This window comes from Ovis aries, chromosome 13 (assembly GCF_016772045.2).
Source record: "Ovis aries strain OAR_USU_Benz2616 breed Rambouillet chromosome 13, ARS-UI_Ramb_v3.0, whole genome shotgun sequence".
NCBI classification, from domain to species: domain Eukaryota; kingdom Metazoa; phylum Chordata; class Mammalia; order Artiodactyla; family Bovidae; genus Ovis; species Ovis aries.
In genome coordinates, this window is record NC_056066.1 from 31660575 (window position 1) to 31687612 (window position 27038).

At 38.8% G+C, this 27038-nt stretch overlaps 1 protein-coding gene across 1 annotated transcript in view; it reads left to right on the top strand.

The window, feature by feature from the left end:
• MRC1 (mannose receptor C-type 1) overlaps positions 1–27038 on the top strand; it is a 111703-nt gene that overhangs the window by 23004 nt on the left and 61661 nt on the right. The window contains 5 exon segments of the mRNA NM_001197180.1: positions 549–713; positions 9941–10054; positions 17320–17466; positions 21914–22099; positions 25229–25386. Coding sequence (NP_001184109.1) covers positions 549–713; positions 9941–10054; positions 17320–17466; positions 21914–22099; positions 25229–25386 — 770 coding nt within the window.

Sequence of the window (27038 nt, forward strand, 5' to 3'; positions counted from 1 at the left end):
CTTCTCTTTCTTGTTTTTCTAGATTAAGGAAGTTGGTGTGTTATCTCTATTCTTTTTTTTTTTTTTTTTTAAAGAACCACACATTTATTTGGCTACACCACATCTTAGTTGAGGAGTGCAGGATCTAGTTCCCTGACCAGGGCTTGAACCCGACTGAGTCCAAGTCCCTTGCACTGAAAGTGAGTCCCTTAGCCACCAGATCACCAGGGAAGTCCCTGTTATCACTGTTCTTAATCTCTGTATATGCCTTACTTCTCAACTCATCTGATCTCTAGTGTCCTAATGGAAAAACAGACAAGTATCTTTCCTTTCTTTCTCAAGGCACATGAAAGAAATGTAATGCGGTGGATCTTTGGAAAATTCCCCTTCTTCATTTCAGGAGGCAAGACAATCTCATAGTCACTTTAAACCTAAGTAAAAGAAAGAATAAAAGGAAAAGAAATACAATGTTTTAGGCATTAGTACTACCCAGATTGTTTAAAAAATAGTGTCCCCTGAAAATCCTTTCCCTGGGTAATGTAATCAATTCCTTTTGGCTTCTTTTGCAGTTGAAGGCAGTGAAAGCTTATGGACTAAGGATCCATTGACCAATATTTACTATCAGATAAATTCCAAAGCTGCTTTAACTTGGCACCAGGCGAGGAAGAGCTGCCAACAACAGGATGCCGAACTCTTGAGCATCACAGAGATACACGAGCAGACATACCTGACAGGTAATGATGTGAAATGAAAACAAAGTTGTGAGGTCATGATTGTTGTCTTTCTATGCGTGTGTGCATGCTCAGTTGCTCAGTTGTGTCCAACTCTTTGCGACCCCATGGACCGCCAGACTCCTCTGTCCTTGGAATTTTCCAGGCAAGAATACTGGAGTGGGTTGCAGTTTAACTTAAAAGCAAATAGCACAAATAATTATAGATATCATGATAGAGTCAGTCCTAAACAGATGGTGCAGAGGGCATGACAAATGTGAAACCTGTAAAAGACACCTGAAATGACAAATAGGTTTTGTCTCATGAGCCTTTTAAAAAATTTATTTTTTAATTGAAGGATAATTGCTTTACATAATTTTGTTGCTTTCTGTCAAACATCAGCATGAATCAGCCATAGGTATACATATGTCCCCTCCCTCTTGAATGTAGCCAACTTTCTTCTATTAGTTGTGACAGTGTCTGGAACCTGTGCTGAGAAGGATTCTGAGGATTAATCTGGGCTCAGAGTGGAAGATGCCACGATCAATTAGCAATGTTTTAGACGCAAGACATGGGTGCCAGACTGGTCAGGTATTCTAGGTCTAGCCTCAAGTCAGTGGTTTTCCACTAGCATTGAAGAATTTACTCCCACCACAAACAGGGACAAGAGCTGGTTTTTTTTTTTTTTTTTTTTTTTTTTACCTCCTAGCTCTTAAATTGGAGAAGGCAATGGCACCCCACTCCAGTACTCTTGCCTGGAAAATCCCATGGGCGGAGGAGCCTGGTAGGCTGCAGTCCATGGGGTCACTAAGAGTCGGACCCGACTGAGTGACTTGACTTTCACTTTTCACTTACATGCATTGGAGAAGGAAATGGTAACCCACTCCCGTATTCTTGCCTAGAGAATCCCAGGGATGGGGGAGCCTGGTGGGCTGCCGTCTATGGGGTCGCACAGAGTCGGACACAACTGAAGTGACTTAGCAGCAGCAGCAGCAGCTCTTAAATTCCCAGACTACTGGTTTTCAGGTCTTACTGATACTGTTTCTACAATTTTTTTTTTTTGCATTTGTTTATATGTGAAAATGAAAAGAATTAGTGTTTGCTTGAGATGAGAGGTTCTGTTTTAACTTCTGTAATCCTTGCTTGGGGAACAGAGAGATCAGGACCAGAAATAAGTGTGAGATTAAGAGCATCCCCCATTTCCTGCTCTAGAATCTCTCCTCCCATTCACCTTGACCCTGCTTCTAGCTTAATCTATCTCTGTTCCAGTCACCACCATGTTGAAAAAACCCTTAGTGGCTTCTCGTTTCTTATCAAATAATCAACAACACATCTTTGCCTGACTTCCAGGGGCTGTCCCCTGTCCACTGAGTGCTCCCCATTGTGCTTTTCACAGTCTTGACAGAAGAAAAGTTTTGGGTTTCTCATCTAATGTCTCATACTTTCTCACCTCCACATCTGTTTCCATGGCATTTTTTGTATCTGGGATTCCCCACATGTTATCCAGATGAAAGGCAATCTTCTCCCTTTCTGTCTGCATTTCTCTTACTTGTTTACCAGTTTTATAAAATTTACTTATATATGTTCTACTTCCCCTACTAAATTATACATACATTCATTTTAAATTCATTCATTCATCCTATAAGATGGTATCAGTGCGTAGGGCACTGTTTTAGGTCTTAGGGATATAATGATACCAAAGCCAGTCGTGTCCTGTCCACGTGGAGCTTAAAGTTCAATGGGGAAAACACATAAACAAGAAAACAAACAATTAAATACAAATTATCATTAAATGCCACAGAGAGAGCAAACTGAATGCTGTGTAGAAAAAGGATTGTAGGGGCAGACAGCTGAAAGTGAGGGATGTCTTGTGACTAGGTATGTCCCCACCCCCAGAGAGATTCACACACAGCAGAACCTTCCAAGGAAGACAGTATTGAATATTTGCTGACTGACAAACGAGGACGCAACACAAGAAAAGCAATTATTTAGAAATTCAGCCTCACATTTGGACCAGTGGTCGGTTTATGGCAAGAAGACAGTGGTTCTTAAGCGTGAAGTTGCTTATCTGTTACTAGGGAACTTTGTTAAAGTGAAGCTGCCTGGGTGCACACCCCAGAGAATGTAGATTAGTAGGTGTAATGTGGGAGCCCAGGAATCTTCATATGATCAATTTTCCAGGTGATTCTGGGGCAAGTGGATGAGGACCACACTTGGTAAAATGCTATATTCAACATATAGCATTGTCAAACATGTCAAACATGTGTCAAACATGCTGTGTCAAACATGCCTACCGATTCCATCTGCCTGGACAGCAGGCAGCAGAGCTCAGAGGTATAGGGCACAGACTTAGGAGCCTGACTGCCTGAACCCCGCATCTGTGAAGCTGGGGGACCTTAGGGGTAAAACCTGAGGCTTCTATGCTGCAGTGACATCATCTGTTAAGGGAGAAAGTGTGTGTTACCTGGTTTAGGGGACAGAGTTGTCCCCAGCCTTACCTCATTATCTAGGACTTTGCTTTCTCCAACTCTTTTTGGATGATATCTCCATCAACTGAAACACATTTCTCCTATAAGTTACTGTTTTTAAACTGAATTTGAAGATGTTGGTTGCATCCTATTTTAGGTAGAAAAAAATGTAACATGCATTATATTTTAGTACAACTTTGTGAAATATACAAGGCATTATTAAGAAAGATTTTTCTACTTCTTGCCCATTTCTGACGACTAAATCATGAAAACTGGCTCCACTGTAATGAAAGCTTTGTTGCAATAGTTAGGCACCAAGTATAACTTTGAAAACACCAAGTATAACATTTTTCCTATTAGTGTAACTGCAGCCGCCATTTTCTTTCCGGCATTATTAAGGAAATTGAAGACAGAAAAGCAGTGACCTCACTGGGGGTGTTGTCCTAGTCTGTGTTGGTCTTTGGGGCCTTTGTATGTAGTGTTGGGACAAAGTACAGAGAGATCAATGTTTATAACCATGTATTGAGATAAGGAGAAGAGGAAAACAGACAGAGATAGATGATATTTATGTAGATGATGAAGGAAGAGAAATGATGAGCTGAGGCAATCCTGGTGTGATGTGTGCTGGCTTGCATGGGTGAGAGAAAACTCTATCAGTTGAAATGGTTTCACTTGGCTTTTTTTTTTTTTTTTTTTAATGGATCTGTTTGTGTGTTGTGTTATCTTGACTCTTCTGAGTTTTGCATGTTTTCTGGCTTTCCAGAAGTGAAGGGACAGAGCACAGGTTACTTTTGGACTCTCTTTCCAGCTGCTTAGAGCAAAGGGGCCACGTGGGCAGGACAGCATCACTGCCCAGCCCTCCACTCACTTCCACGTTTCCGGCTCCAGCTCTGCTATCAGGCGCTGGCTGCAGGAAATGCTTCCCTAATCAGCAAGAGCTATTATTGTGTCCTCAGGGGAGCAAACAAGACCAAAGAGATTTTGAGGCAGAGTTCACCTCAGATACTTAGTTGAATCTCATCCAAGCCTCTGGAATTTCAGTCAGCAAATTTGAATTGAAATCCGGGTAAGAATGACTTCTCGAATGGGATGTGTAGTATTTCCTGCCTTTTCGTGTTTTTTTTTTTTTTTTTTTAAATTTTTAGCCATACCACACAGCATGTGGGATCTTAGTTCCCTGACAAAAGATCAAACCCATGCCTCTCTGCACTAGAAGCAGGGAATCTTAACCTTTGTACCACCAGGGAAGTCCCTCCCTCTTTGCCTTAAGTCAGAAATACCAAGCATGAGGGGACAAAAGGAGTCTGAGGGAGAATTTAAAAATTAATACAGACTTTTGTTTTTCTGGAAAGAAAATATTCATGACATTTGGAATTTATTGGCATAAATTGGCGAATACTCTAGAAAATGAAGGTGTGAGTGGGGGATTGTCATTCACTCCATTCTGGGAAGAGGATCACTAAAATTTTTTGGAAGCCACAAATACAATAGTTATACTTTTAAAATAAAATATGATTTGTTTTACGTGAGAAATTTTAAGAGTAAATTTCATTTGACAAAAAAGTATAAGCCTCTTTCATGACTCTGAGATCAAATCAGCTATTATTTATTGAACAGTTTTTGTGTGTCAGACACAGCTTTATTTCTAAAGCTGATGCTAACCTGGTAAATAAGAATTATTGTCTTCACTTTATAGGTGAAGTAAGAGAAGGAAGGATGAGTTAGGAATTTTGCCTTATCCCAGATGTTCAGAAAATAACTGAATTGGAATTCAGCTCTGTCTTTCCATTACACTTTGCCCAGGTCTCACTCACAAAATAAGCAAACATCTGATGGTCCCCAGGGCACGAAGGAGAATTCTTAATTTAGATGTCAACAGCCCCTTGTTCTAGTAAATTTATTCTAGTAAACTGGCAATCTGATTTCACATTATCTGCTGGGCTAACAGCTTCTGCCCAGCAGCCAATTCTTACATTACCCATCGTCACTTCATCGTCTCTTCTACTTCTGCCCTCAAAAATGTTGGGACACTCAATTGAATCTTCAGTTCTTGAAACTGATTTAAACTATGTATGTGCATGATTAGGATTTGCAGAACTGAAATAAGATACAGGAAGTGAAATTGGCTTGTTTACTCTGATTGTTTTTGCCAGTTTCCTATGGTGGTAGCTGGAGAACACATCGGACCACAGTATAGAAAAGAAAAATATGGTGTAATATTGGACATTACTATGTCTTATAACTAAGTTCAAAAGTAGGTATTAACCATTTCAGACAATGCATACATGAAAATTAAACATTAAAAAGTTTAGCATGTGGAATTGATGCTTTGTGTAATAATACTAAAAACATTTGGTAATCTTCTTTATGAAATTACAAACAGGTTAGAGAAAAAATTATGGAAAATACTCATCAGGTTTAAGTGACATGTTTAACACAGAGTTTGAAATTTGTCAGTTGCACTTTTTGTCAGCTCTAATTCAGCATGGAGTGGTAGTTTTAGTTGCTAAGTGTCTGACTCTTTGCAATCCCATGGACTGCAGCCTGCCATGCTCTTCTGTCCATGGGATTATCCAAGCAAGAACACTGGAGTGGGTTGCCGATTCCTTCTCCAGAGGATCTTCCCAACCCAGGAATTGAACCTGGGTCTCCTGCATTGCAAGAAGATTCTTTACCAACTGAGCTATGAGGGAAGCCCAGAATAATATTAAGGATAATGGTAATAATAGCAATAGATTATATTTATTGGTCATATACTCAGGGTTAGGCCCTATTTTAAGAAGTATGACTTAATTTTTCAAGACAAGCCTACAAGTTCTAGAGTAGATGAGGAGTGTCAGGGAACAGGTAATTCTCTAAAAGAGTTATTATCTTTTCTCATTATGCTAAACATAGCAATTTAATTAAGCAATCTCAGGAAAAGTCTAATTTATTTCTTCCTACAGTTCCTTTTAAAACTTATTAGTTTTGAAAACTTAGATATACTTCTTTAAAGTTTTTAAAAATACCAGGGGAATAACTATATCCAACAAGTATGAAAATTTCATATAACCTAACATCAAAACACCCCCCAAAGCATGACAAAAGTTGAAACTTGATTTTAGACATTTTCTCAAAGAAAACATACATGTGAAAAGATGTTCAGCATCATTAATCATCAGGGAAATGCAAATCACAACCAACATGAGGTACCACTTCACACCTGTTACAGTGGCTGTTATCAAAAAGACAATAACAAATGCTGGCAAAGATGTGGACAAAAAGGGAACCATCATGTGCTGTTGGTGGAAATGTAAATTGGTGCAGCCATTATGGAGAACAGTATGGAAGTTCCTCAAAAAATTAAAACTAGAACTGCCATATGATCCAGCAATTTTGCTGTGTGCTGTGCTGTGTTTACTTCTGATTATTTACCTGGAAAAAAAAAAAAAAGCAAAAGCTCATTCAGAAAGACATACACACTTTAGTGTTCTTTCCAGCATTATTTATAATAGCCAAGATATGGATGCAACTTAAGTACCCACTGACAGAGAAATGGACAAAGAAGATGTGGTATATATACACACACAGTGAAATATTAGTCATAAAAAGTGAAAAATTGCCATTTGAGACAACATGGTTAGTTCTAGAAGGTATTATACTAAATGACATGTCAGACACAGATTAATAACTAATGATGTCACTTACATATGGAATCTATGAAACATAACAAAGTGAGAACAGATGCATAGATGCAGAGGGCAAATGGGTAGTTGCCAGAAGGGAGGCTGGTTGGGGAGTAGGTGCAATAAAGGAGATTGAGAGGTACAAACTTCCAGTTATATTTCAAAGTCATGGGGATATAATACAAGGAATATGGTCAATTATATTGTAATAACTTTGTATGGGCACCGATGGTTACTAAGCTTTATTGTGGTGACCATTTCATAATTATGCAATGTCAAATCGCTATGTAGTATACCTGAAATTAACATAATATTGTATGTCAACTATATTCCAATAAGAAAATAATTTATGAAAAATCCATTGTTTGATAGTATTTGATAGAATAATTAATGTAAAATATAGTATCAATACGACACTGATCCGAGAGTGACATTTCTAAGGTACATACCAGTAAACAGGCATATCCTCCTGACACCTTATAAATTATTTGTTTACATGAATGAGGTGAGATGGCAGTTTTTGTTGGTTTCCTTAGAAACTGACAGGCAAATTTAATTTAAACAGTTTGAACCCACTGAAAACATTGAAGTAATCCCTGGGTGCCAGGCCTGATCCTCTGTCTCACTCTCACAAGTTTCTTATCCTCTCTGCCCTCCGTGTTCTCCATCTGTAAAATGAAAGCATTGGACTAGATATTTCCAAGATGTATGAAGTGCTCATGCTCAGTTGCTTAGTCGTGTCCAACTCTTTGTGACTCCATGGACTGCAGGCTTCCAGGCTCCTCTGTCCATGAGATTCTCCAGGCAAGAATACTGGATTGGGTTGCCATTTCCTTCTCCAGGGGATCTTCCCGACTCAGGAATCGAACCCAAGTCTCCTGCATTGGCAGATGTATTCTTTACCAATGAGCCACTTAGGAAACCTATATATAAAGTACCTATGTGCAAGAGCCATGCTAACTCAGACTTCTTTTTCTAGAACCTTTGATAAAGACAAGTGAATCTGAATTAACTTTCATTGATTTTTTTACATGCCAGTATTTAATTTCATCCCATTTTTATTACTTTATTTAAAGAAATCACACAATAACACAATAGGGTTTACTTTTTAGTAGATAACTCCAGTATTGAATCCAGTTTAGTTCATTAAGCATCAACCTACCTAATCAATATCACCCTGCTCAATATCCTCAAGGGGGTTCCTCCTTTGCAAGTATTTCTCTGCTAGATGCTGAATAAATGAAGAACAGAATTCAGGCCAGTGTTCTCTAAGAACATGGTCTGTGCTTTTATGGGATATGAAATTGCAAAAAATGTGAAATATGTTTGGGGCATGGAGTCACTGTAATCTCCATTCATTTGAATTTGTCACATTGTCACATGAATGTGTGTATATACACTAATGAAAAATTGGGGTAAGTGAGTGAATTTGGATAGCCTAGTTGGTTAGAACCATATAGAACTATATAGAACTATAGGGCTTCCCTGGTGGCTCAGAGGGTAAAGCATCTGCCCGCAACATGGGAGACTTCCATTCGATCCCTGGGTCAGGAAGATCCTGTGGAGAAGGAAATGGCAACCCACTCCAGTATTCTTGCCTGGAGAATCCCACGGACGGAGTAGCCTGGTAGACTACAGTCTATGGGGTCGATAGAGTCTGGGATGAGATGTCATAGGAACCTAGGTTTAAATTTCAGCTCTGCATGTGACATCTAAACTCTTTGAGTGTAAGATTCCTCATCCATACAGTGGAGATGGCAGTACCTAACCAGAGACTGTGAGGATTAAAAATGAACAAAAACGGAGCCCTGAATATAGTAAGTGGTTATTCTCACCATTGGAAAGATTTGGCTGTGGAATATATCCTCTGGGGAGCAGTAAAGATAGAGTGGTCTATTTATGTTTACCAAATATGTTTTCAGATACTTCTGGTTGGTATTTTATTCAAGATGAAGGATAGTTTTCTTTATCATTAACTCTTTAATCAACTAAAAAATATATAGAGAACAACAGATCTAATGTTTTTAAGTTATAAGTAAAAGGTTAGAGTTGTTTAATATAGGAGGGCTGAGGTCCATGTTGCTTCTGTTTTGCTTTTTATTCCATCTCAAGCTGAGCACAGACTTTGAAAAGTTGTAATTAGGATTTATTAACTGCCTAAATGGGCTTCCCCAGTGGATCAGTGGTAAAGAATCTGCCTGCAGTGCAGGAGACCCAGGAGACCTGGGTTTGGTCCCTGGATTGGGAAGATCCCCTGGAGGAGGGCATGGCAACTCACTCCAGTATTCTTGCCTAGAGAATCCCATGGACAAAGGAGCCTGGCCGGCTACAGTCCATGCGGTCACAAGAGTCGGACAGGACTGAAGCAAGTAAGCACGTACGGGCAACTACCTAAATAAGACATTGTTTGTAGGAGAACAAGCACTTAGTGTTTAGATTTTAATCATCTTCTTCATGAGGAAAAAATTGGTTTGCCCCAGAGAGATGATATGGGGAGAGAGGTGGGAGGGGGGTTCAGGATTGGGAACTCATGTACACCCATGGCGGATTCAGTCCATGTATGGCAAAACCAATACAGTATTGTAAATTAAAATAAAAATAAAAATAAAAAAATATCAATAAAAGATTCTGAGAGTAAGTTCTAAAATATGAGGGCAGGGTAATTAGAGTGATGGATTGAAATGTGTATTCAGCTTCTCATGATAGGAAATGGTGACTTTTATACAAAATCAATCTTATTTTTTCTCAAAAATGTACTAAACGTGTTTTAGTTTGATGATAGTCTAAGAGAGTCTTCTCCAAATTAGAAGCATGTTCACATGATCCTGTAATAAATAGTCATCAACATGATGGGGGCTGAGGCCTGGTCATATCTGAGTTAGACTCCCAACAAGAATATTCCTTGTTTATCTATGTTCTTACCTTAGCTTCTCTTCCTGCCAGTGGAGGTAACAGTTGTACTTGCTTTTAGGTTGTTAGGATACTCAGAGGAGATTTGCAAGGCATGATTTTCATGACTTCTTTCTAATACATTTTGATTCAAGGACTTAATTCTGAATTTTATTTCACCATCTTTTCTGAGTAACAGTTTTGTTTTTGTTTTGCTTCCGTCATATAGGTTTAACCAATTCTCTGACTTCAGGACTCTGGATTGGACTAAACAGTCTAAATTTCAACAGTGGATGGCAGTGGAGTGGGGGCAGTCCGTTCCGATATTTGAACTGGTTACCAGGTAGGATTAAGCTCGTCTGGTTAACTCAGTGGGATTAAGCTGGTTGAATTCATGTACATTTAATTTATCTTGGTACCTTGGAGATCTCCATCAGCTCACATGTAGATCATGAAGGGCATAATTGGGAGACTTCATTAAATGCAGTCCATTTCTCACCTTGCTTTGAAACCTGCCAGCTAGATTTGAATACACTAAAATTATAAGGATATTCCAGCTTTCTGGGGAAAGGACTTGTCTGGAAGGATTATTGCACAAATCAATACAGGACTCAAAGTATATATTCTCAGAGTATCCTTGATTCTCTAGGTATTATATTCAAATATTTGATTTTATATTTATGAGATATTATATAATATATAATGCTACATATTATATTCAAATAATTTATGCATATTTATTTACATCTACACACACACACTATGAATTTAAGAAATTTAAATTATTTGGGGCTGGAGAATTTCTCATTATCTTGAGCCATGAGATATTTGCCATATTTCTGTTATCGTTATCATGATCTGAAAGTCTACGCTAACACCATTTTCTCCTGTTTTTAATCACATAGAGTTGGATTAAAAATAATTCCAGTCACAGGTTGTAACGTTCCATACTAGCATTATCATTCATGAACAATTTTATTAACAATTTGTAGTTTAGTTGTCAAAAAACACAGGGGACAATCAAGCCTGCAATAGCTTTCCAGTTTTTTGAAGGACAGAGAAGGCTCTGCACTAATTTCTTCAATGTCATAACATAGAGGTTCAGTTTAGTTCAGTTGCTCAGTCATGTCCGACTCTTTGTGACCCCATGGACTGCAGCATGCCAGGCTTCCCTGTCTATCTCCAACTCCTGAAGTTTACTCAAACTCATGTCCATTGGGTTGGTGATGCCATCCAACCTTCTCATCTTCTGTCATCCCCTTTTCCTCCCACCTTCAGTCTTTCCCAGCATCAGGGTCTTTTCAAATGAGTCAGTTCTTCCCATCAGGAGGCCAAAGTATTGGAGTTTCAGCTGCAGCATCAGTCCTTCCAATGAATATTCAGGACTGATTTCCTTTAGGAGAGACTAGTTTGTTCTCCTTGCTGTCCAAGAAGACTCTCAGGAGTCTTCTCCAACACCACAATTCAAAAGCATCAATTCTTTGGCGCTCAGCTTTTCTTACAGTTCAACTCTCACATCCATACATGACTACTGGAAAAACCATAGCTTTGACAGAGTAGTAACAGAATATAAAAAGAGACAAATGATAAAGATGCAATTACATATACAGCAACTATTCTGAGAAACCAAAGGACCAGTGATGACAAAAAGTCTTCCATCTTATCCACCAATACCAACCTTTGTTAGTCACTTCCTGAGGCAGTGGTCCTCAGCCTTTTTGACACCAGGGACTTGTTATGTGGAAGACAGTTCTCCCATGGACCAAGAAGGAGGAGTGATGGTTTTGGGGTCATTCAAGAACATTACATTTACTGTGAACTTTACTTCTGTTGTTGTTATATCAGCCCAACCTCAGATCATCAGGCATTAGATCCCCGAGGCTGGGGACCTCTGAGGCATTCTCTACTGAGTATGATTCTAAACTCCCAACCCACACTCCATCCTGTACTAATCTTGATTTATTAGGAAAGTGTGCAGATAAGGATTAGTGACATCTGCAGTAGGTGTGGGAAAGGATGTGTCATGTCTATTTATCATTTCTGTGATGGAAAATACTGGTGTGTTATTTTTTCATATGATTAGAGTTCTTTTTAAAGCCATTGAATGATTTTTGCATTTGGCTTAGAGGATTAAACTCTCTACTTTCCATGTTACAGTCTTATGATATTGAAAAGAAAAAGAAGAGCTTTGAAATAAGTAGGTAATATTTGGAATATGCTAATACGTCAGAGGGGATTTTTTAGAGGAGATACGTTGATTTAAACTGATTAGATTTTACTCTGAAATTTGACTTTCAGTGTATTGCTTCAGTGCCCGACGGTCACAAGTCTGTCATTAGCATTAGCTCTGCTCACCTCTGGATATGGGAAGTAAACGTTGCTGCAGGGGAATATAAGATGTGCTTTTTTTATGAGTGAGAATTTGATTTGTCTGCCTCCTGACTCAGTCAAATTAAATTGTAGACTTCCAGTTGACTCAGTCAGATGATTGGAAAATAATAATTATTTATTGGAGGATTAGAGTTTATTCTTTGCTGCTTAATTGTTATAGATTATTAGATCATTTTATTACTCAGTTTGAAGTAACAATTATTGTTAGATTTAACCACTTGCATTCTAAGAGTTGAGTGAGAAAATTGAGGGGTTAACTTTGGTGACAGTGAGGAATAAAATTGGAAAGTTAATGAGAAAAGAGATGTCCTTTCTTACTAAACCAAATTCCTGAGAAGTAGGTTTGAGATCAAATCACCTTCTGAAATGAGAGTTTCTTAAAACAAAAATTAGAAACCTTGTGGGATATTAATGGACTTTTGGACTCAGAGGGAGAGGGAGAGGGTGGGATGATTTGGGAGAATGGCATTCTAACATGTATACTATCATGTAAGAATTGAATCGCCAGTCTATGTCTGATGCAGGAGACAGCATGCTTGGAGCTGGTGCATGGGGATAACCCAGAGAGATGTTATGGGGAGGGAGGTGGGAGGGGGGTTCATGTTTGGGAACGCATGTAAGAATTAAAGATTTTAAAATAAAAAAAATAATAATAATAAAAAAAAGAAAAAGAAAAAAAAAGAAGTGGTTAATTGTATAAATTGTTTAATCAGCATTCAGTTTAGTACTTCTGAAGTAATACATCTATTAAAATGCATCTACATTTTAAGTAACAAGATTTTATACAAATGACATGGAAGTGTGAATGCAGATAAGTAACTATAGTAACCATTTAAGACAAATAATTGATATATTAAAGTTGGTATTGGTGTTCTATTGGTAAATAGCTATATACTATGATTCAATAGTTTATATATTAGTTAATTACTACTAGCTGTAAAATATTGTTTCTTGAAAGTTTCTTGCTAGTACTGATACGTTATCTGGTAGTTCAGTTATAGTGGAACTTTGGCCATAATACCAACACATTTAAAAAGGTTTATCCTCATCACTAACAGTTTTTTCTTTCTGTGCTATTCAAGCAACTTCCAAACACTTTTGGCAAAGGTTTTATGGAGCAGGTAATGTGATTCCATCTTGCAGGAAGGGAAAGTGTGGCCCAGACCCAGTTTGTATACATGTCAGAAGTCACTAAGCAGTCATAAACAAAGTGTGGCTCATCACCCTGTCTTCTCTTGTGAGCTGCAGCTAGCTTTTCGAGTCCTGGTTTTAAAATCATATATTAAAGTGATAGAAAAGCATGAGAAATGTGGGTATTGATCCTTGTATCAAGTGCACTAGCCAAGCTGACTTGACCTGGTTTTTTAATCATTTCCTAGTAAGCAATGAGTCCCTTGGACTGCAAGGAGATCCAACCAGTCCATTCTAAAGGAGATTAGTCCTGGGTAGTCTTTGGAAGGAATGATGCTAAAGCTTAAACTCCAGTACTTTGGCCACCTCATGCGAAGAGTTGACTCATTGGAAAAGACTGATGCTGGGAGGGATTGGGGGCAGGAGGAGAAGGGGACAACAGAGGATGAGATAGCTGGATGGCATCACCAACTCGATGGATGTGAGTTTGAGTGAACTCCGGGAGTTGGTGATGGACAGGAAGGCCTGGCGTGCTGCGATTCATGGGGTCACAGAGCTGGACAAGACTGAGTGACTGAACTGAACTGAAGTAAGTAGTGGGATGAGAGGTTGCTGCTGCTGCTGCTAAGTCGCTTCAGTCATGTCCGACTCTGTGCGACCCCACAGATGGCAGCCTACCTGGCTCCACCGTCCCTGGGATTCTCCAGGCAAGAACACTGGAGTGGGTTGCCATTTCCTTCTTAGCTGTTAAAAATATTCTTCAATAGGCTGAGTTTAAAATCTTGGGAGAGAGTCTGAGCTCTTGGGAATACTTTGTCAACATTTAGGGTGGCATGTTACTACTTCTAGGCTTCCCTAAAAGTAGTTGGCTTAGCTAAAGAATCCACCTGCATTGCAGAGTTACAGGAGATGCAGGCTTGGTCCCTGGGTGGGTAAGATCCCCTGAAGGAGGGTGTGGCAACCCACTACAGTGTTCTTGCCTGGAGAATCCCACAGACAGAGGAGCCTGATGGGCTACAGTCCATGGGGTCACAAAGAGATGGACATGACTGAAGCAACTGAACACACATTGCTACTTCTAGCAGCTCTTCCTGTAAGTGCATGCAGAGAAGCACAGCCCTTAGCACAGCAGCCATTGCTGCGCATCATTACCAGTCTGTAACCAGGCAACAGGTCCTGCTCAGCCATTGGTCAGTGCCTCAGTGAAATCTTCCCACTGGCAACCAACTGTCAAAGAGCAACCATTAGTGGTCCTGCTCAGTCATTGGTTGGTGCTGTAGTGGGCCCTGCCCACAAGCAACCAACCATCAAGAAACGACAGTGAGGAGATTGAGACAATAGTGGAGTGGTGGTCTGAGATGGATCCCAGTCTTCTGCCTGAGACCCTCAACTCACTTGGCCTTGGCCAGAAGGGCTGGGGGCTGTGTCTTGCTGGGCTCCAGAGCCCCCACCAAGGCCAGCCACTAGCCTTGGCCTGGGCCTTGAGGCAGCGATGAACCTCTCCCCATTCCTGCCTCTGTGACCTCGAGGTGATGGCAGTCTGCCTGGGTCACAGTCTGTGGGACCTGGTCTCCCCTCTTTGGGTGGCCTGAGGAGCCTGAGGGCCAGTTGGGCTGGACACCTGGCTCCCTTCAGAGATGACAGCTGGGCAGAGTCGGGGGACCTGGCCCTGAGGGAGCCATCAACTGAGCTCTGCCTCTTCTTATCCAGGACTGGGACCTTGGAGAGTCAGAGTTGTGCCTTTTTTTCTATCAGGACAGAGAATAACATTCGTTTGGTACAGATTTGCTTTCCTGATGGCTCAGACAGTAAAGAACCTGCCTGCAATGCAATACATGTGGGTTCAGTCCCTGGGTTGGAGATCCCTTACCTGGAGAATCCCACAGACAGAGGACCCTGGTGGGCTACAGTCCATGGGGTCGCAAAGAGTTGGACATGACTGATGGACTAAGCGGGGACTTCAGTATCTTTGGGGTTCTTGGGGGCATGAGACACCTATCCTCTTACCTGGTCCTACAGTAAACAATTCTCTGTTCCAAACTCCAGTGTATTTTAATATTGTTTGTCCTCCCCACAGACTTGCATTTTTGGTGACATTCTTCTCTCTTTCTCCTCCTATTGCCATCTTTCCTGCCACTTCTTTCTAACTGTAGAAAATTTTCCCATGTCCAGGTAGTTTCTAAGCTGGTCCTCACAGTTAGCTTGACTTAGGTTTTTGGAAGGGTATAGACTATGTAGAATATGACTAGTTTGAAATATTGTGTTCATCAGTCAGTTCAATCGCTCAGTCATATCCAACTCTTTGCGACCCCCAGGGACTGCAGCATGCCAGGCCTCCCTGTCCATCACCAACTCCTGGAGTTTACTCAAACTTATGTCTATTTAGTCGGTGATGCCATCCAACCATCTCAGCCTGTGTTGTCCCCTTCTCCTCCTGCCCTCAATATTTCCCAGCATTAGGGTCTTTTCAAATGAGTCAGTACTTCTCATCAGGTGGCCAAAGTATTGGAGTTTCACCTTCAGCATCAGTCCTTCCAATGAATATTCAGGACTGATTCCCTTTAGGATGGACAGGTTGGATCTACCTGCAGTCCAAGGGACTCTCAAGAATCTTCTCCAACACCACAGTTCAAAAGCATCAATTCTTTGGCGCTCAACTTTCTTTATAGCCCAACTCTCACATCCATACATGACTACTGGAAAAACCATAGCTTTGACTAGATGGACCTTTGTTGGCAAAGTAATATCTCTGCTTTTTAATATGCAGTCTAGGTTGGTCATAACTTTTCTTCCAAGGAACAAGCATCTTTTAGTTTCCTGGCTGCAGTCACCATCTGCAGTGATTTTGGAGCCCCCCGAAAAAAAGTCTGGAAGTGATGGGACCAGATGTCATGATCTTAGTTTTCTGGATGTTGAGTTTTAAGCCAACTTTTTCATTCCTCTTTCACTTTCATCAAGAGGCACTTTAGTTCTTTGCTTTCTGCCATATCTGAGCTTATTGATATTTCTCCAAGCAGTCTTGATTCCAGCTTGTGCTTCATCCAGCCCAGGTTTCTCATGATGTACTCTGCATATAAGTTAAATAAGCAGGGTGACAATATACAGCCTTGACTTATTCCTTTCCCTGTTTGGAAGGAATAGGGAAGTTGTTCCATGTCCCGTTCTAACTGTTGCTTTCTGACCTGGATACAGGTTTCTTGAGAGGCAGGTCAGGTGGTCTGGTATTCCTATCTCTTTAAGAATTTTCCAATTTGTTGTGATCCACACAAGAAACTCTTGTTATTCACCCCCTATCATACATAAAATGAGGGGCTTCCCTGGTGGTTCAGATGGTAAAGAGTCCACCTGCAGTGCAGGAGACCTGGGTTCAATCCTTGGGTTAGGAAGATCTCCTGGAATAAGAAATGGCAACCCACTCCAGTATTCTTGCCTGGAAAAATTGCATGGACAGGGGATTCTGGCAGGCTGCAGTCCTGGGATTGCAAAGAGTCAGACACAACTGAGTGACTAATACTTTCACACTTTAACTTTCATACATAAAATAGCCCAGTGTGAAAATTGTTCATGGTTTAAGATTTAGCTTTATTATTTGATCTCGTTGGGGGGAAAAGTTATTTCAAAGAAGTAAACTTACTGAAGCTTCCTTGGGCCAGTGGTTGGGATTTTGCCTTCCAGTGTATGGGGTGCAGGTTCAGTCCCTGCTTAGACAGTTGGGATCCCATGTGCCTTGCAGCCAAAAATTAAAAAAAAAAACAAAAACAAAAAACAAAATATAAAACAGAAGCAATATTGTAACAAATTCAATAAGAACTTTAAAGATGATCCACATCAAAAAAAGTCTTGAAAAAACCAAAGAAATAAACTTGTATAATCAACATTTTAAGTACTGGGATGATCCAACAACGGAAAAACAAATAGTATCCAACATAAGTTTTGCTCTGTAGGCAGTCAATATTTCTTTGTGAATATGTAGCAAAAAAAAATGGGGATCCACTAAATGCCAAGGATAAACACATGAGGTTGTGAGGGACTATCTACTTGTCATACTCGAGTAATCCTAATTTAATTTTATGTTTTTCTCCAAAGGAAGTCCATCAGCAGAACCAGGAAAAAGCTGTGTGTCACTTAATCCTGGAAAAAATGCTAAATGGGAGAATCTACAGTGTGTTCAGAAACTAGGCTATATTTGTAAAAAAGGCAACACCACCTTAAATCCTTTTGTTATCCCCTCAGGTAAGTGATCTACTTGATCTGAAGTACATAGAACAATTTAGAGATCAAATGACAGCCTAGTCCTAACGGTTGGCAGTGACAGGTTTGGTTGATCATTTACTTAATGATACTCCTGCAAATGTCTTTGTGTTGGTTGCTAACGTTTCCAGAATGTTCTCAAGTGTTCCAGCAGGAGCAAAACCACTAATAAAAAAATTTTAATAAGTAAGTAATTTTTAATAAAAATTTTATCTTCACAGCTGCCCTAGGTGGTAGGTATTATTATTCATGTGTTTTCAGTGAGGAAAAAGATATTCATAGGCTATAAATAAATAGGTTTGTAATTATTTTCGTCAGCTTATAATACACTTTGCTCTACTTTTGTCGCTTAATAACAATTTTGGGTGTTATTCCTTCTGGTACATAAATAGTTTCTGTGTTCATTTTTATGGTTGTACATTAGCCATTGCAGGAAGAGACCATATTTTTTTTGACTAGTCCTCTCTTAATGGAGCTTTAGTTTACCTCCAATTTTTTATTATTATAAGCAAGGCTACAGTGAATAATTTTATACCTATGTGGTTTCACGTGTCTCATTATTCCTAGAAGTGGAATTGCTGAAGCAGAGTGTAGGTGTGTTTGGAACTTTAATGGATACAAATGTGGTAGAGATTGCCAACGGATATAGATGAAGGTCCCATTATTGGGTTCGATTATATTTTACAGGTCCACCCTTATAACTGTGGGCATGCCTTAGAGAGACTTCAGTAATTTTTATATTTGATCTCCTCTCTTCCTTCCATATGATAAATAGTATAATCCTCCCTCTTGGAAGAGCTCATATAATTCTCCTTCAGAAGATTTGGAATTGCCACTTTGGGAAAGAGGAGAATGGTGGTTTTATCATCCCTGGTATAGTAGGCAGAATTCTATAACTTGACTTTGTTCCTTAACCCTCCAGTTATAGTTTCCTACCTATTAGGTAGAAATACTAATAATACTTGTGCTCCTTGTGAATACTTGTTTATGTTGTCGAGCACTCAGTTCATTATTCTTGTATCTCTACGAGGCGTGTTACCGAACCAAACTTGGGTCTGCTAGCCCATGCACGGTAAAGCCAATCTACTGACATTAGGTTGCTGTGAAGGAAAGCGCAGTGTTTATTGCAGGTGACAAGCAAGGAGCCCAGGGCAGCTAGTGTGCAAAACACTTAAATCCTCAATATGTTTCAGCAAAGCATTTTTATTTATTTGTTTACATTGGAGTATAATTGCTTTACAATGTTGTGTTAGTTTCTGCTGCACAACAAAGTGAATTGGCCATATAGATACATATATCCCATCCCTCCTGAGTCTCCTTTCTGTTGTCAACCCCCTGCCCCTCCAATCCTACCCCTCTAGATCATCACAGAGCGCTGAGCTGAGCCCCCTGTGCTATACAGCAGGTCAGCAAAACATTTTTAAAGGCCAGGTAAGGGAGGTGGATTGCAGGGTGTGTGATAAGCTCGGGTACAGTTCTCTTATTGGTTGATGGTGAGGTATCAGGGCAGGGTCACAGGGGTTAATATTATCAATCCTTGGGCACCAACAGGTCTGAGGGCTACATGCCCATGATAATCGAGTAGTTCATTTCTTTCGTTTGGTGGTGGTTTTAGCATCTGTAAAACAACTTATTAAACACTCAGAAGACACTGTTATCTAGATATTTCAGAGAGGAGTCACAGCTGAGGATGCGGGAGAGGGGTCTGTCGGAGACTCCATAAAGTCCTGCTAGGTTACATGCCTTACTTGTTAACTTTCACTTTCCATTAGTTTTTAAATTTCTCTGAACTTCCTGGATTAGCATTCTGTCTTATTTATACACTCAAATAAGCCTGAGTTTGAAAAAACAAGCAGTTAGGATTATGAAGCACGCGCAGTTGATGACCTCTTGGGCAAGAATTCCACCTCCTGTACTATTTGTCCTTGCAATGCCCCTCTGTTCATCCATGATCCCTGGGTCTCTGGAGCCGTGCTGTCCAGCTCAGTAGCCTCTAACCACATGTGATCACTGAACACACGAAATACAGCTGGTTCCAGTAGAGTTATGCTATAGGTGTAAAATATGCACTGGATTTCCAAGACATAGCATGACAAAAAAAGCTAACTACCTCATTATTTTTAATTGATTATATGATAACGTTTTGAATATATTGGGTTAAATAAGATATATTTAAAACGAAAGCTACCTGTTCCTCCTGACTTGGCAACTAGCAAATTTAGAATTCCATAGGTGGCTTCCATTTGTGGATTTTATTATGCCTCAATCAGATAGCATTGCTCTAGAGAAACAAGCCATCTTTTGTGGCTGCCCCAGGGAACCCCTCTTCATTGGTTGTTCTCATATTTTTTAATATTTTAGAAGTTTATCTGTTTAGTTTTTGAAGCCCTTAGAATACCCTGGCATTATTTTCAGCTTCTTGGGCAGCAAAATTAAAATATCCCACCAGAGGGCTCCAGAGAAATAACTAAACTTTTTTTTTTCTTGGTAACTACTGGAACTGTATAGAAGGAATATTTTCTAAAAATATGCATTTTTTAATGCAGACGTAAAGAACAGACTTGTGGCTATGGGGTGGAAGGGAACGAGAGAGTGGGATGGATTGACAGTCGCACCGACACATGTACCATGTGTGAAATAGCTAGTGGGAAGCTACTGCATAGCACACGGAGCTCAGTTCGGTGCTCTGTGCTGACCTGGGGGATGGGATGAGGGTAGTGGGAGGTCCAAGAGGCAGGGAATGTATGTATACATATAGCTGATTCCCACTGTTGTATAGCAGAGATAAACACAACATTGTAAATCAATTATATTCTAATTAAAAATGAACATATGCATTTTTCTATTATAATAATACAGTGTTTGAATATCAGGACTGCTATTTACTTGAATGATGATTGTACACAAAATCTTGAGCTTATACAAAGGTGATGCAAACAGTCCCAGACTTTGAGAGAATATTGGACCAATGCATCAAATAAATAACAAAGATACCTTATATTGAAACTTTACTAAGGCAGCACATTTGAGAATATTTCATATCAAACTTAAACATAGAGATTGACATTTATTTGACAATATAATTCCTCTTTAAGCAGGATATATTGCTCAGTTGCTCTCTAAAATAGTATCCATAAAATGGTAATAATAAGCTTTGTGTATTAAATATAACTTCAGTTATTTTCCTGTCAAATATTCATCGCATTTATTCTGTGCCAGGCCCTATGTCATTTTAGGACATATGGGGACAAATGAAGTGAGTCTCCTGCCTTCAGATGTCGTTGCTGTCCCTTCCCCCACTCATTACTATTATAGTACATGTTCATATCATGTATGTATCAATCATCAAGGTTATGAAATTTAACCCTGTTAGTAGCAACAAATAGGATATTGGTCACTATTACTGATTTGATTAAATCGTCATTGTTATCATGTTTATAATTTATAGTCATATTATCTCAAATGTTTCCCAGTGCAGAAGAACACAGTAAGGATGGGTAGTTTAATATTAGTATTAATATTATTTACAATTTTTTATATATATGGATAGTTTGGTTCACATGATGTGATTTGCTCATGGCAAATTCAGATTTTGGCTGAAAGACTTTGGAATTGAAATCCTTGTGATTTCTGCAATGTCACATGTCATCTTTTGGGAGAAAGTCAGTGGCAGTGAGTTGGTTCAGAGGCACAGGTGGCCAGCTCACACTACCATGGTTTCAGAAGCTCCTTGGTGACCCCCCTACATCCTACCCATTCTGTGCCCTGTGTCAACACATTTTCCTCCTGATTGCATTATGAGTTTTGCCCTCCTCTGAGGAATGAATGGCTCCCTAATGTCCATAGAATAGAAGTAAATTGAAATCTTTTTTGAAAGATTTATTTATTTGACTGCATTGGGTCTCAGTTGCAGCATGCAAGATCTTTGTTGCAGAGCACAGACTGTCTAGTTGTGGCACACAGGCTTAGTTGCCCCGTGGCATGTGGGATCTTAGTTCCCCAACCAGGGATCAAACCCATGTCTCCTGCATTGCAAGGCAGATTCTTAACCACTGAACCACCAGGGAAGTCCCCTTGAAATCTATATTTATAGGACATGGTTAGGACAGGTCTGCTGATGATAAACTACAAAAAGAGATAATCGATTGTATCTTCATGTGGCCTTGTATACATAATTGAAAAGTAAAAGAGATTTCTCATTTGGCTTCACTTTATAGTGAAAGATGGCTTCCGTATCATTTTTAGTCTAATATCAAACACATTCTTGTCTATATTTTGTGAATACCTATGCCAAAAAACAGAAAAATAACTATTAGCTGTATTTGCCTATAATAATGAACTGTTTACTATAGAAAATGATATTAATAGAAAATATTGTTACAATTAAAACTCTTTTAAAGTGTTTTCCAAACTCTTTTTGTTTTTCTAGAAAGTGATGTGCCTACCAACTGCCCAAGTCAGTGGTGGCCATATGCAGGTCACTGTTACAGGATTTACAGAGAGGAGAAGAAAATCCAAAGAGATGCCTTAAGAGCATGTAGGAAGGAGGGTGGTGACCTAGCAAGTATCCACAGCATTGAGGAATTTGACTTTATTATCTCTCAGCTGGGCTATGGTAAGAACTTCCATCTGTAATATGCTTGACTCTTGTCTTCCCGACTTACAATCCATCTCTGGAAAATTTAATCATAAATGTTAAATTTTATAATCTAGATAAATTCAAATTAACAATTCAATAAACTTAGTGACAAATAATAATTATGCCTAAATTTTAAAAATTGCATAGTAACTTAAAGAATTTCTATCACTGAGAGAACATTTGATTTTTTTCCTTTAACAAAGAATCAGCTTATGCATAGCTTTTAAAATATTGTTTTTCTGTATAAAACCTGGATTCAGAGCAGTCTTCTTTAAATTTGTGAACAATATTTCACTTATTGGAATTTGTGTGTGTGGAGGTATTTTCTATTTTAAGGCCGATATTTTCTCTCACAGGAAAGGTCTCTAAATGAACCATCTCATCCTTTGGAGTTTATTTTCTCTGTTAATCTAGCTGATGCTGCTAGAATGATGAGCAGAAAAATCAAGAAGATGTTTGATTGGAGTGGTTAGACAGTGGCCTAAATCTTTTGAAGTAGTTCATATATCCACTTTAAGACTATAATCTAAGAGATACAGAGAAAATGTAGAAAATATGGAAAACTAACATATTATACAGTTTTTAAAAAATTGGCTCTATCAGAAACAGTTGAAAAGTGGATAAAGGAGTTGGGAATGCTTATCCTGAAGAGGAGGAGGGTGAAGAAGGATAGAATAATGATGGACACCCCGTGGTACTTGCTGATTAAATGATGATCATTTTCTTCTTCCACTGATGAGACTGCTGAATAGCTGGACCTGTTCATTTCCAGAGAGAAAAACAAGAGGAAATGGATGATGGTGATGCTGGGAATGCTTCCTGACACTTACTGTATGAAAATTGATAGGAGTGGGGGTAGGGGAGAAGAAAAAAACAATGGACAAACAGATGAGATAAATTAGTCTCCGACAAGTACAAAAGATCCCCAGCACTGCTGCTGTTAGTGCTTGGCTGAATGGAATCCCTCCTCTACTCACCTCACTGAGTTTAGTAGGGTGATGATGACGTTCGACTAACTCGTAAATTTCTTGATTACTCTGGAACACCTAGACTACGCACAATAATAATGTAATCAAAACCAAGATATCTGGATAATATCACGACATAGATGGCATGATGCTTTTAGTAGGTGATAAACTTTTCAAGTGAGTCAGTGGAAAACAGTTTAAGAGGCTATAGGGCTAATGTGCAAATTTTCTCTACTTTATATAATACGGTCTATTATAAAGGAGAACCTTATATATTGTTGCTGTAGTTATTTTGAATTTGGATGAGGAAGATTGCTTTTAAATTCAGCTAGAGGATTAGTAAATTTTCACTGGAGAAACCTTCCCTTTTTATTATTGATAAAGATTTATTTCTTTCAAAACATGCAAATAATATTAATAAAAAATAAGTAATAAAGTTAAAATTAGTGTTTCTTTTCCTAAAATGTCAAACTTTCCAACTACACTTTAATTAAAAATTCCCTCCTTAACCTCTGAAAAAAATTTTTTTCTGACTCAAAAACCTAGAAAACCTTTTTAAGCTAGTTGAGACAATATCTTCCATGTTAATCATGGAAATACAGTGGATAAGTTGGAACCTACACATATAAATTTTGACTCCATTAACTAAGACAGTTTACTTAACAAATTTACAAAAACTTTGTCTAACAAGTTTATGCTCACATCTTATATATTTTTATACGATCAAGTTTGTATGTATGAACTACAAAAGCTAGATGGGAGAACAGTTTAGTGAGAAAAATGTTTATTGGACCCTCTTATCACTCTGTTATAATTGTGGGACTTGAGAGTTTAGGTTTTCATTGATCTTGAACCTAAAAACCTTGAGGAGTTACATGAGGTCATTTTGGAGCCTATATTTTCTACTCCCAGATCATGATCTGCCAAATTAAGTGAAAGGAAAAGGGATCATCTTGGCAAAGCCATTCATGCTCATAGTGCTGGAAACATCTGCTGGGGCTGACAATGGGCCAGCCAGGGACTTCTCCAAAAGCAAAGTTGAGTGACAGCTTTTAGGAGGAAGAGACTACACCATTTAGGGAAATTCCTATAAGATGTGGCATATTTCTCATTTTCTTCTATAAATACAACATCTTTATAATCTGTTGACAAATAATTTTGTTTAACTGTTTAAAGAACATAGATCAAGCTTCCATGATGGAATTCCAGGGAGGTAACTTAAGCACATGTTGAATTGTGTATGCCTCCAATTTTTAAAAATGTGAAAATCTGTATGATTTTAGCTGTGAGATTGCAGGCCTTCAATTTTACCCCATTTATGCTTATGCTATTTAGAACTTTTAGAATTACAATTCCTGATAAAATCAATGATGCTTTTCATAGAATTTCAGAACAGAATGATTACCTTTTATATCTATACCTGGTAGTTTTTTATTTTAACTTTTGTTTGTTTGGGTTTTTCTGGTATTTTGTGGTGACAGTGATGATGGATTCATTTATTTATAGACTAATAAGTGCTAAATGTGAAGGGAGTCCATTTATTCAGTTGATATATCTTCTCACTGTATGGATCATTTTAACTTCTATTACAGTGATTAAACTTTAACAGAAATACCTAGATTTTCTTGATAACAACCTTGTTAGTAAAATAGAAGTGGTTTTTAAAGTTTTTATTTTAAAACCTTCATTATACTAAGATTTAATAGTAGTCAAATAGATTTATGTATAAATAAACTACATATTTCCAGCACCGTGAGTTTGACTGATTATAGTAAATTATTTATAACAAAAAAACAGTTTCACAAAATAGAGGGTAATGATAGATCTACTTCAGTTTCATTTTAACAACTCTCAGGAGATTAAATCTGCAGTAGCACACACACAAAAAGAGTACAGTCACCTTCACAATGTGAAGAATGCATTACATATTTTAAACTAAAACTGACAACACAAAAGGTCATTGACATCTCAGGCTGCAGAGCTAGATCCATTTAACATGCAAGTGGATGGGATATTATGATAGTTGTAACATCAAGGGAGTCGTTGATAAAGAAGGGGCCTTCCTTTCCTGATAACCTTTCGATCTTTGGAAAGAAAACCTTGTGTAAATTGCTTCTGTGCTTTTCTTCCTGTTTAGAGCCAAGTGATGAGTTATGGATTGGCTTAAACGACATCAAGATTCAAATGTACTTTGAATGGAGTGATGGCACCCCTGTAACTTTTACCAAATGGCTTCGTGGAGAACCAAGTCATGAAAACAACAGGCAGGAAGACTGTGCAGTGATGAAAGGCAAAGTAAGACACTTTTAATTACTGGTATCAAGCAAAAGCCACAGGAAAATTTTCCTTTTGCCCCACTTATTATATATCATTGTTTCCATTGTTTCTATCCTAATGAGTTGACATAGATCAAAGTCGAACTCGAATTCAGATTCAGTCTCTTGAGTCTCTTGGCCAAGTCATTTTCAAGAAGACCAGAAAAACAGCAGATAAACTGTCATTTCAAGGATGAAATTAACCAATACGAATGCTCATATTGTTTGTGTTTGGTTCTAAATCATGCCATATGACTATATGGCTTGATTAAACAATTTTCAGAACTTTGATTCTACTTTCAGCTGGTTGCTCCGAGTGGATGTAGACCTGGTTAGATCTACTCTGGGTCCTACAACCTTGAGTCTGTGCTTGGAGAGCTACTTTTGTTATTTTAGGTTACACAGAAGTGTCAACTATGAAACGATGCTTCCACGTTGGAAATCAGGCAGTTTAGCTATGAAGTATATCATCAAATTATTTTTTGTTAATAGACAATGAACATGGTGAGTAAGAGGCTGGGTTTTAATGCAAAACATTTCCTTGTTTGTAAAATGAGTATAATTGTACCCAGCTCACATGGTGGGTATAAAGATTAAATGGGTTAACGCATACAATGTGCACTGTTCCTGGCCCAAACTTGCTGTTCAATAAGTATTAGTTATAGTTTTTGTCATTGTGGTTGGTTTCACAGTGAAAAATTGAAAGCTTAAGGAAAGAATATGTATTAATTATTGAAAGAATAGGCAGAGGAGTGTCCTGGGAAGAGGAAACCAGAGAGCTTTGTTCTTGTTGAGAACTCGAAAGACAGTATGGCTGAAGGCATGGAGTGAGAGGTGGAGAGGTGGGTAGGAAAAGTACTGGCAATGAGAAAACATGCATTAGCCTAGGAGCAGCCAAACCAAATCTGCAGTCTGTAAATATTATGCTGGCGGAAGAGCTGAGTACCAGATTGTAGTGGCTGAGACTGAGTGAGATGGGAGGATTAAGTCAAAGAGTACAGAAAACCACTTTTCAAGGTGTTTAGCAGTTGAGGGAAGAGGATGAGCACTCATTTAAGGTGAAATCTCTAGGGAAGGTGGAAAAGGTAGAATTCGAAGCAGAATGAAAGATGCCACCGTAAGTTCATAGAGGACCCTCATCAATAGAAATAGGAAGAAGGGAGGGAAGGAGACTGTTTTCAGGTTGGGTGTGTTGCACGGGAGTGTTCTTTCTGCAAGGCTTTATGTGTACTCAGTGGGACTTCCCCGGTAGCCCAGCAGTTAAGACTCCAGGTTTTCACTGCAAGGGAGCTTGGGTTCAATCCCTGGTCAGGGAAATAAGATCCTGCATACTACACGGTTTGGCCAAAAATAAACAAATAAATAAATGTATTCAGTTAACTTGAAAACAGCTGCTGGTAGGGATGGATGAGGAGGCTGTGTGCAAACCTTCTGTTGAACCATCACTTAAGGGCTTATGAGCATTTTTAATTTCTCTCTAGGTCTCTCTCCATTGTGACCTGACAATGAAGATATAAAAACAAACTGTGGCTATGGTTTCTTCCTACATCTTTGTCAATTCAGTTCAGTTGCTCAGTTGTGTCCTACTCTTTGCGACCCCAGGGACTACAACACACCAGGCCTCCCTGTCCA